At 37.1% G+C, this 11,486-nt stretch overlaps 1 protein-coding gene and 1 pseudogene across 1 annotated transcript; one reads left to right on the top strand and one right to left on the bottom strand.

Annotated features, from left to right (window-relative positions):
* Nucleotides 1-2,694: 2,694 nt before the first annotated feature.
* Nucleotides 2,695-7,083, top strand: LOC137737988 (mitochondrial outer membrane import complex protein METAXIN-like). The gene is made up of 6 exons (XM_068477580.2): nucleotides 2,695-3,041; nucleotides 3,860-4,194; nucleotides 4,309-4,385; nucleotides 4,556-4,616; nucleotides 5,831-5,993; nucleotides 6,617-7,083. The coding sequence occupies exons 1-6, from the start codon at nucleotides 2,900-2,902 to the stop codon at nucleotides 6,790-6,792; spliced, it is 954 nt and encodes a 317-aa protein (XP_068333681.2). The 5' UTR covers nucleotides 2,695-2,899; the 3' UTR covers nucleotides 6,793-7,083.
* An 82-nt stretch (nucleotides 7,084-7,165) lies between these two features.
* On the bottom strand, nucleotides 7,166-9,893 carry LOC137736034 (nitrate regulatory gene2 protein-like; annotated as a pseudogene).
* Between the last annotated feature and the right edge of the window lie 1,593 nt (nucleotides 9,894-11,486).

Genomic DNA, 11,486 nt, shown 5'->3' with positions numbered 1-11,486 from the left:
TCTATGGCATCAAATATGTGTTTGGAAGGTGGTGATGAGACTCGCGGACGAGATGCAGAAAATCAAGAAGCTAAAATCTCTCACTGTCTTTGCAAATGCAAGGCAATAGTGGCTACACTAATTGCCATTCAGATGAATAGTATTGCTTGTGCATAAGGAGAATTCACCATAATCTCTCTTTATAAAGGATGCGGAAAAATAATTTATAATCAACTCAATTATGGGATACTTTTACCCATTTGGCTTGGAGGAAAGATTGTATAAAATAATTAAGTTGATTGTAAAAATTCTTTGACCCAATGCAACAAAAACAATTGCTTGCATGTGAAGTGCTACATAATTAAGAAATCAGTTACTAATATGTGCATGGAATATCAAACTCATTTACCATATAAGATTACCAAATTTGTCCAACTTTATGATTTGATTGACAGATGCATTCCCATGTGCGATTATACCATGTGAATATATATGATTGGGAGATAGTCCGGTTGTATCAAAGCCAACATTGTGAAGCTTAATTTGGTGCAAATCTTTAAAGGGCACGTGTTAATGTTCCCAACCAAAAAAAAAAAGTGGGGTCCACTTAAAATCATACATGAAACAACATGTCAATTAAAGGAAATTTCTTCTGCCAAGGTCAAGTATGTCCAAGAAAATGTCAATTGCAACATGCATGTGCGCAAGACAACCTATTACAAAAGTGACTTCAAGCCACACTTTTTACTTGTGACACGCACATGTTTATACCCCGCTTTAAAGTGGGAGCATTTGTAGACATCAAAACTTCAACGGCTAATAATTCAAAGTTTGACCACTTGACTAGTCAAAAACGACTATTCCAATTCATGGGTCCTACAAAATACATGTGGCACATGACAAATCGAGCAATAAAAAAAGACACATGTCCACATATGAGACTTCCGTCGAACATATGAAATCAAGTCCAAAAAGGACAAATTAGCTCTAATTTGATCAAATTATATCAATGAGGCCTTAATTTCCTAAATCCAAGATTATGATTCAATTAAGGACTAAATTAAATCAATTAGTCTAAATTAAATCAAAATTTTAAATTTGATCCCACAAATTACGGGATTGAAATTTGGTCTTCCAAACCAAGCCCAATTCTTTGCCTATAAATACTAGGCACTCATTCATAAGCAGAGACTTTAGACAAACGAAGCAAGTCCAAAGCCCTCCCGAACATCTAGAAATCTCTTAGATGCACAAACATCCAAATACTCGTGTTCTTCTTTAAGCTCGTGGAGGATAATAAGCACAACAAACACATGTTGATCCCTACTACTCGTCAAACTCCTTGTGGTCCTGATTTGTTCAAAATCAAGCCTCGATTACCCTTGAAGAAACTTCTAGCCCGATTCAAGGTCAAGCGTTCATCGCCTTTGAATCAAATTCTATGACTTGAGAGAAAGAAGCAAGTCCAAACCTTTGAAGAAACTATAAAGTCCTTCACCAATTTTGTTATGAACCACCAAGCACCGTCTACACGTGCCTGTTCTTCCCACGTCACAATGTGACTCCTTGTGGTCCTGATTTATTCAAAATCAAGCCTCGATTACCCTTGAGGAAACTTCTAACCCAATTCAAGATCAAGTGTTCATCGCCCTTGAATCAAACTCTATGACTTGAGAGAAAAAAGCAAGTCCAAACCTTTGAAGAAACTATAAAGTCCTTCACCAATTTTGTTATGAACCACCAAGCATCGCCTACACGTGCTGGTTCCTCCCACGTCACAATCCAAATTCTTGCGGTGTTCATTGACCAAGATCAAGTCTCTATGACCCTTGGACCAGCCACACACAGACCTCATCGGAGATCGAATATAAGGAACGAATTTCAGAGAATGCAACCCTAAATTTTCATGAATACAAACTTTACTTTATACAGGTGTTCTTGTAATCATTGGTCATAGGAATTTCCTTGTTTACGTGGGTTTTACAGGTTTTATGGAAGATTACACTCTCGTCGCGATAAAGTCTTGTTTCAGCTTGCCCACTACTTCCCCTTCTTGCTTGTCTATCTTACTTCAAGTTTTCCAACGTTTCCTTACGAGTAGATTTCAATCTCAGCTAACTTGACTCTGATATCAAATCTTTCTCCATCTCTGCAAATCTCTAATTTATTTTTATCCATCTATATGAATTTCTTGTAAGGAAAAAAACCATCATGATTAATACAAATAAAGCATTAGACATGAAAAATTACACACTAATTTCTCAAACCCTTATCTCATTCTCTCTAGGCTGGTTTGGGGTTGCTTAAAATTTTTTAAAAGCGGGTTCTTAAAAAATTTGGGCCTTAATTATGTTGGTAAATGAAAAAAAGTGTTTTTATTTATTTTAAATCATGGGTCCAAAATAGTAGAAAGTAGAAGCAGCTTTGCATATGCTTCTTAAAAAAGCCCTTTTTTTCATTGGAGGTAAGTGAACAATACCAATTAATAAAACTTTCATATTAACAATCCTATCCCCTTTTTTTTTTTTTTTTTTGCTAAAAGCACTTTTTGCATTATAGTATACCAAACACATCTACAGTTTATTTTTACAACACAGCGAAAACAATTTTGAAAAAAACCCAGCAACCCCAAACCAGTCGTCTGTCTCCCACAAATAGTTAGTTTTACAACACCAACAAATATATTCTTAAAAGAAATATTGAATGCCCTAGGCAGGCATTAGGTAATTGGACCTCGACTCGGATACACGGCCCATTCTTGCTGCAGGACCCATTTGCCTCCAAAACCCCAGGCAAAACCCTCACTCTTTCTCTCTCGCAGTTATTCAGCTACTGCAACACCCGCCATTGAGAAAAACCCTAAATTACTTGTGGATTTCAGTTCGGAAACGCAAAACCCCAATTGGGTTTTACAAGTTTTATGGAAGATTACACTCTCGTCGCGAGGAAGTCTTGTTTCGGCTTGCCCACTGCTTGCCCTTCATGCTTGCCCGTCTACTTCTACCTCAAACTTGCCAACGTTCCCTTCCGATTAGATTTCAACCTCACCTACCCTGACTCTGGTATCAAATCTTTCTCCATCTCTGTATATATTTAATTTATTTTTCATTTTTTTTTTCAGAATTTTATTGTTGGTTTATGAGGGTTTGGCAGTATAGGAGGTCCGAAATTTCTTTGCTGCTAAATTTTTGGATTGGGTATTATTTTGGTTTATTTTATATGCATTGAGTTGACTGTTTCATAGAATATTGGTTTTGGATTTGTTACTTGAATGTGTTCTTAATTCCCAACTGCTACTAATTTAGAGTTTATGATACAAATTAGTTTTGTAATATATTGTCAAGGAAGAAGACCTTACATGGTATGAGTACACCGCCACCGTAACATTCTATGCCCATAATACAATGACATGTGGAGAGAATCTTACACATACATTCTATCATTGGCATGGTTGCTATGGCATTTATGTACCCATGCCATGCAAGTCCCTCTCGAACTGTGGATATATCGTTGGTTCTGTGAATGGTTTCTGTTATGTATAAATTTATAACGGTACAGTTGGGATATGTTACTAAAGACAAATAGGATTTGTGGGTTTGGTATCTATTTAAATGGTCTTCTTTGTATAGTTAGGTGTATCTAGTTTGACTGGACAATCGTGCCACAGCTCCGCCTCCGTGTTTGTGCCTTTATTAGCACAGACAACTGTGTGTTTTTTCATCTGCTAATTATATTTGAATTGATATAATAATGGCTTTAGTTACTATGGTCGCATTTCTGTTGGTCTATTGTTTCACATTTACATTTGAGTAGGCGTGTAAGTGTGTGCATGTCTTTGAAGTAGATGAAAACCATGGTATTGTTTGTGGCTTTTGTGTAGATAAAATCCCTTATATTGAATCTGGCGAGTATGTGGCCTATAATAATGAGAAGGGTGGCATTATCGAAAGACTAATGGAAGACCGTATTGCTGATTTGGACACTGAATTTCACTCAATACCAGAATGGATATCTACAAAGGCAATGATTAGCTCCTGTGTTTCTGATGCTCTTACGTATGAACTTTGGGTTGGAACTGATGGTAATTCTGCCAAAGAGATATATTATTCTGATCTCCCATGGCCAATTGGAAAGATTCTATATTATAAGAAATCTTACACTGTAAAGCAGCAACTTGGGATTACTAATGACAATGCTGAGAAAATAGAAGAACAGGTTCTTCCTTTCTTCTCACTGATCATATTACTTTGTGTTTAGTAACAAGTGCTGTCTTGCTTGACTATTATATAAATTATGCGGCTTTTATTGATATGGAAAGTTGATGGACAGACATACAGGAGAGCTAGCCTTGCATTTGGAGCTCTGTCAAGTCGGTTGGAGGAACATAAATTTTTATTTGAAGACAGGTGATTTTCTATCCTATTCTAGGTACCTTTTTACTTTTACATTGAAATCCTGGGGTGCTTGATTTTATTTAACTTGCTTTCTTTAGTACTAATATTTTGTTACATGCAAAGTGGCAAACTGATACTATCGTGCTGATTGTGTATCTACATGTGTTGTTCCTTTTGTGCAGGCCGTCAAGTTTGGATGCAGTCTTTCTTGGGCAGGCACTTATCATTCTTCAAGCATTACCAGTAAGTCATTGTATTTGTAGGCAGACAGATTAGAAAAGTTTATATTAGCAATTAAACACCATTTACGTTGAATTAGCTCAACTACATAGTTTGAAGCTACTAAGAAGTTGAGATTCCAACTTGAATCTTGATCTTATCTTGTAGACTATTATTCTGCGTGAACTCAGAGAAAATTATTTGCTTGAATGAGAGATGAAAGAGATAGAAGGTGCTTGCCAATTATAATATGGTACTCCGACCTAGAAAATTAAGACTGCACCATTTTCTTTGCGAGTTTATTAACCACTTTTAGCATTAAAACTTCTCTGAGCTTACAGAACCTTGTGTAAATCCTAATGCTCAACTTATTAGCGTTAATTCTAAGAGCATTATACTTCCATAGAAGTGATTATGCTTCTAGCTTCCACCGTCACTTCTTCTATGAACTTCTCTTTTTCGTGGTGGTTTCTGGATTGTAATCGACTGTACAAAGAATAAACATACTCCGATAGGAAGCAGAATTCTTCTACTCTCTTCTCCTTTTCTTCTTGAAAAAAGAATCCTGTTTTTTATTTGGTGAAGTTTTGTTTAGAAGCATGTTTAAAGCTTTTTCAACAAAATATTGCTCTTTTATGGGCCAGTGAGATTAAAATTTTGGTCTGAGCAGCTTGGATTTCAACTTGCGCTCTCAGCAATCAAAATTGGCTTGATACATACCCTTTTGCATCTGGTTTGAACTCTGACTTAATTTGTGCTTAGGAAGAGGTGCTGCAGTTATAAATGACAGTTCCAGTTGCAGAAGACTACTGTTTCCACCAAAGTGATAAATTAAAACAAAAAGAAGTGATACTGATCTGAACTTACACTGAGATGTCAGTGATTTGTGCACAAAACCCAGTTTCAGTTGGCATAAGACTACATTTCTATCAAAGTTAAAAATTTGAACAACTAAAGAACGATACTTGTTCTGAACTCTCTCAGATGCCAGTGTTTGTTGCACAAAATTTGACCCCGTGATTTAACTTTTGAGTTAGTGAAGTATAGGAACCACTTTCGCAGATTTTCTTATTAGCTTCCCATTTTGTACCTTTGTGTTCATCACTCAACTGGAATTATGCTTGATCTCCCCTTTGCCCTTCAGATTTCCTTGTGGCATTATATAGTTTCTTGTATTTTTGGCCAGAAAATGATCTATGCCCCTAGTACAGTAGATTACTGACACTTTGTGTTTTTAGGAAACATCGGTACTGCGGAGCAAGCTTTTAGAACATGAAAACCTTGTTAAGTATGCTGATAGGCTTAAGGTGGAGTTCATGGAAGCAGATTCTTCATCTTCAGTTCCAAATTTTCATGCAAACTCTTCATCAGCAGCTCCTAGAAGAGGTCCTTCAAATTCGAGTGAGATACTTTTATACTCAAGACTTGTATATCTGCATCTTATTCTTTTTAGTTCTATAGTTTAATGGGATTCATTGCCTTCATTAAACCAGTTCGGTTTCCTCTATTTTTGGTTCTTTAGTGAAATCTGTTGTTATCCTTAAAACTCGAGAGTAGATTTGGCTTGCACACATGCAGTTTCTGACACCTTATTTTGCTTTAGAAAACTTAGTATTTTACTTGAGTGTTTTAACAGTTAGAATATGTGCAATTTGTATGTTAGGCCTGTGTTGAAGTGGAAGCTGCATTTTGCAGCTCGTAATTTGAGATCAAGTGATACTTCCGGCTTTCTGACATAACTAACACGAGCTGACTAATAGGGACATGGGTGATATAAATCATCGTAAAGAGTAGTTTGTAGTTTTTTTCAAGAGTTCTTTGCATGTGAAGTTCAATGTGTAAGTTTTCCAGTTGTATGAGGTAAAGGTTAAGTTATATATGTTGACCATTTTGTATATACGACATTTATGCGAATGAAATTTTATTTAATCATTTTGGTTCTATCTATGATGTTTATATCAGGGTCACCTAGCTTGCAATGCTCCTCGAATGCAATATTTCTTATGCTTTTATTTTGTTATCAGGTTCTAAGCCCAAGAGCAAACCCAAAAGGGAGAAGACAAAGGAGGAGAAAAGTTTTAAGAGTAGGGCCAGATATTTTATAATAGCACAGCTAGTTTCAGTTGTACTTTTCGTCACTCTTCTAAGCCGAGTTGATGAGGCTGATGCCGAGGTTGATGATGATGATGGTTATGAATAGGTGTGTTCTTATGACCAGCATTTTTTACACAAAAACCAGCCAGGATTAGCAGCCTGATGACGAAGAGATATTTTCTGTAATCCCGTTCTTTCGATTTTGTAGTATGATGTGGAGAAATTTGGAAAAATAAGCACCTTTATAAATACATGATATAATTTGTTGGAAAGTTCAAGTTAGAAACCTAGAATTTTGATTTTTGAAGCATTGTTGACAATTTTGTAAATTTCATTCAATGTGAATTGGTGAGAAGGGTTTAACCGTGATGCAATTTCATACTTACAGGTTTTTCGCCCTCGTGCGCTTCGTTTTTATTCTGTGGAAGTTACATATACACTGGATTCTGGAACCCGTATTTTGACACAGGCCATTGCGCTGCTAGGATGCATTTGTTTGACTTCTAGTCGGTGTTCGAGCACCCGTATTAGGGTTTTAAACTTTTGGTGCCTCGCTGAACCCTAGCAACGGGCGACCGAGTTTGAGTAGGTTTGACAGCCTTTGTTGATTATTTTCTTTTTATGATTGATTTATAGTAGAGGAGAGAATCGAAAATAAGACCTCGTATTGTTTTTCGGCGACAAAATATTATAGATTATTTCTTATAATTATATTGACACCGGTCACTAAACTACCCCATAAATATGAACATCACAAAGTCATAATATTGCAGCAGCTCCAGGCTTGGCCTTGTCCCTGTCCCATTGATTCACAAGCTCAGCATATCCCTCAGCCGACGTGAAAGCAAACTGTCAGTGAGCTCATTGTAACTGACATTCCGGCACAAAGTACTCTTACCGCGACTTCTGCCATCTTGTCTGCAGTCATTACTTATTCAACTTCACCAGCCTCCACAATTTCCATATCCCCGCTGAACTCCTCTGCTGTTCCACCTCCGAATCTCCTTGAACCTACCCTAACTCGGCGCGAATCCTCTCTAAGCTGTTGAGTGTAGGGGGACCCCATACCAGCTGCAAAAAAATCTAGTCCATCTAACACTGGTGTCCCACTGGAGCCAGACAAAGGAAAATTTGATGTGTCGGGATCGGCCCTCATGCAACGGAGGAGCCAATCTGTTATTGCTTGCACATAGTATCGTTGAGAAGTGATCCATGACTGGAACAAGGCTCTCCAGTTCCTCAGATCTTTCTCAAGATTGGCTGCTGAACGTGCTAGCCAGTTTGGATCAGCGGCTGAAATGGAAGACTGTCGTTTAGCTTCCAATTTTGACGGCGTGCCTGCTAGTAAAAGCTTGGCTTCATCTAGGCTTCATTTCTGCAACCGATGACAGTGTGCCATTACTTTCCAAATCCTTGCTAACCTGGTTTACTTAATCAATTGATTAATACAGAAGAATAATTACATGAAACATGGGGTACATATTTGAGCAAACTATTTATAAAAGCTCCATGGCATACCCTTGTACCAATTCCGAGAGTTGAGGTTGCAATTCTTCATCCCTCAAGGTTTCAATCCTCTTCGAAATAGCTTCAACCGTGTGTATTGAAACCTTCATCCGAGTATGCATATCTCTAATTGCTACCCTTGTTTTTTCTACAGCGGAATGATCATCGCCTTTTACATCTTGGTTCCGTAGTTGCATCAGTTTCTTTTCATATGCAATCCGTACCATGTGCATATCAGTTCTTCATGATTTTTTGTTTATTAGTCTCTTCGACGGATAAAGTATTTTTGAGTAGAAGTAGGTGCTATTTAGAAGTAATACCTTGACTTCCTCGTAGAGTTTCTTCCCCCAAGCATATAATCTGTCCAATGTTGATTGGTGGCTACCACAAAACATGCAGGGATCCTCTGAGACATCACTACTGCTTCCATAACCTTCATCTTTAGCGCGTGAAGAATTCATTAAAAATCTGGACAATGCTGAACGAGAAGAAGCTGAGCGAAATAATGCTACTGGTTTCAACATTTTCATGGCTGCAACAAAAAATTACTTACTGTATAATAACCTGAAAGTTCAAAGAAAATACGAAAACCAAAATATTTTCTACTGCTTAACAAGCATTCATAAACCAAGTAAGCAAATCTGAGAGTTCATTGGCAGCATTGCAAACAATTGTGAACTGAGTATCTAATTCCTTGATAACCTCTGCCATACTCATTGGCCTTCTGTTCATGTATACAGTAAAGCCTGGTGTTTCTTCCTTAGCTTCCCGGAGCTCAACAGCTCTTTCTTGGCTATTAGTTTTAACTTGTCAAGCAGTCTGAGATTGTGAAACCTCTATACTCACACTACTATGTGATGGAATTTGTGCTTCGTGGTCAATCTCAATTCCGCTATCTGTCTCCTCCTCCTCATCAACATCTTCAACATTAACTTTTTCTCTGTGCAGTTTACATCAACTTTATCCCTTTCTTGTGGTACATTTTCCTCATGATCACATTCCTCCTGTTCGGTTTCAACTTCTTCCAAGTCAGGGATCCCTTCTTCTTCTCTGACCTGCCCTAGTCCTCTAACTTCATCATCCATGGTTCTCTGATCAAGACTATTTTGAGTGGGATAACCGTAGTAATCCAGTGATGAAAATGGGTTCCAGAAAAAATCCCACTGAGAATTTTGAGGCTGAGGTGGAGGGATGTTTGGCCTATTGTTAGGAGAAAAAGAGAAGAATGACGAAGAATTCATCGGTGAAGATTGCATTCCAAAAAGCCCGTCCATCCCATAATGGTGCATTGGAGAGTAAGCTTCAACTCTGCCTGTTTCGGGCGATTCAGGTCTCTCTTCTACTGAAACTGCTGGGTTCCCTCCTGATCGTAGATAACATATTTTCACGCATGGACAGGGTTCGGTTTGGATATTTGGTGCAGGCGAGAAGGATTTTGGTGAAATTGAGATTAAACCAGGACTTGCTTTCTTAACGGGTGTGAAAGGTGGGGTTATGAATGAATCTAATAAGAACTCACGAGGCTCATCTCCTTCGATATAATCACGAAGAGCAGCTGAAACTCTTTTTAAGGACTGAATATAAGCTGTGTCCGGAGGCAAATCACCCTCTTTGCTCAAGAGCCTGTTTAATAAATCGCTTTCGATTTTTACAAAGCTGAACTGCTGCTTCATCATCTAGGTTTGATGCAGAACATCCCATTTCTCGTTTCCTTTTTACCTTCTTCTTTCACCCTATGAATTTTTTAGGCTAGATTTTGTTGGCTCAATAAAAGAACGAACAGAAATTTCAAATTTTCAAAATAGAAAATTAAATAGCTAATACTTGCATAAACCTGAGAAACCCAATCACTCTTTTTTCTGCTTCAAGTAAAGTGAATAAATAAATTAAATACTCACCTAAATCTCATATGGACTGAAAACCAGAGCACCCATTTCAATAACCGGAAAACTGAAAAGTTCACATTTTTTATTTGTACAAGATGAAGATTCAAGGCGAATTGAGCATACAAATGCAAAATGAAAAACCCATTACATATTGTTATATATATATATATATATATATATATATATATTTAAATCTAGTGCTGAAAAAAAAAAAAGAAAAGAGCAAAAAAAAAAAAGAAAAGAGCTTCCCATATCAAAGAAGAAATTAAACTCAGGAAAAAAACCAGATAAATTGGGCTGATTTTTAAGAAATAATCTGCAATAAACAGAAATAAAGTAAACAATAAAAAAATTAAGCAGTAGATTGGATTGCAGTGGAAATGCCTTACCTGGGTATTGAATAAGAGCAGGAGGTTTGATCACTGATGAGGGAGAGAGACAGAGACGTTGGAGAAAAAGTAACGGTCAAAACCCAAGCGTGAAGAAAATACAAACTCTAGGTTTGAGGGAAAAGAAAAAGGCGGGAACAGGCTCATGGGCAGAGACAAATGTTTAGTTGTGATGGAAACACAGATAGTACACCACATGTTTTTATGCAAGTGATGGAAAATTTTAATTTTTAAGTTATTAACCTTTTAACACACATAACCCACTATTTATATAGGGACACGTGGTGTACCATCTAGTGTGACGATCATACTGAAAAATCTCTCTATGGGTAGAGAGAGAATATGACAGAACTATGGACTGGTTTGGTATTGCTGTGCTTTGAAAAAAAAATTATTTCTGCTGTGCTGTGAGAATAAGCTCATTTTTACTGCTTCCCGTTTTTAGTTTTTTTCATCCAAAACTGTGATATAAGATGTTTTTAAGTGTTTACCAAACATTTTTTAAGTTTAGCTTTTTTTGATACCCACTTTTTATAAAAGCACCTCAGTACTAAACCAGTACTATATCTTTGCCCTCCATGTTGCTTAAATTTCTATATATGCCATTTCGAGAACTAACAAGTCGCCAAAGCCACTTCTTGTTGAAATCGGGTGATGCTGTTCACATATTCTCTCAATTTTCGATCATCGAATTGAATAAATTGACTATAATCAATAGATAAAAATTAGCAAAAAATGTGTGAAGGTTCATGCTATTCTTTTATAGAATTACATCCATAGTTTCATTCTCCTTCCTGGAGATATGTAGACAACCCTTTCCAAATTCAACCATACCTCCTATCAACCCCATTCACCCCTCATCGGAGATCATGGGCTAGTCTAACTGGATTTCGCCTCTGCCCATGGATGCCACATGAATTTGGTTCCAACAATTGGTGTTTTCATTGAGAGTGAATTCATGTTCCCCCAGTCAAATCATTCTATCAACATGCGATTCTACTTTGGCCAAACAGTGATCA

The sequence above is a fragment of the Pyrus communis genome, chromosome 13, assembly GCF_041283825.1.
Source record: "Pyrus communis isolate YQ-2024b chromosome 13, ASM4128382v1, whole genome shotgun sequence".
Lineage (NCBI taxonomy): Eukaryota > Viridiplantae > Streptophyta > Magnoliopsida > Rosales > Rosaceae > Pyrus > Pyrus communis.
Note: the sequence above shows the minus strand (reverse complement) of the source record. Positions and strands in the feature narration are given on the sequence as shown.

Excerpts from the sequence above, each read along its gene's own strand:
- LOC137737988 (XM_068477580.2), top strand. The coding sequence starts at position 2,900 with ATGGAAGATTACACTCTCGTCGCGAGGAAGTCTTGTTTCGGCTTGCCC. Across the intron at positions 4,195-4,308 it reads CTGAGAAAATAGAAGAACAG|ACATACAGGAGAGCTAGCCT; the intron begins GTTCTTCCTTTC and ends GTTGATGGACAG. Across the intron at positions 5,994-6,616 it reads AAGAGGTCCTTCAAATTCGA|GTTCTAAGCCCAAGAGCAAA; the intron begins GTGAGATACTTT and ends TTTTGTTATCAG.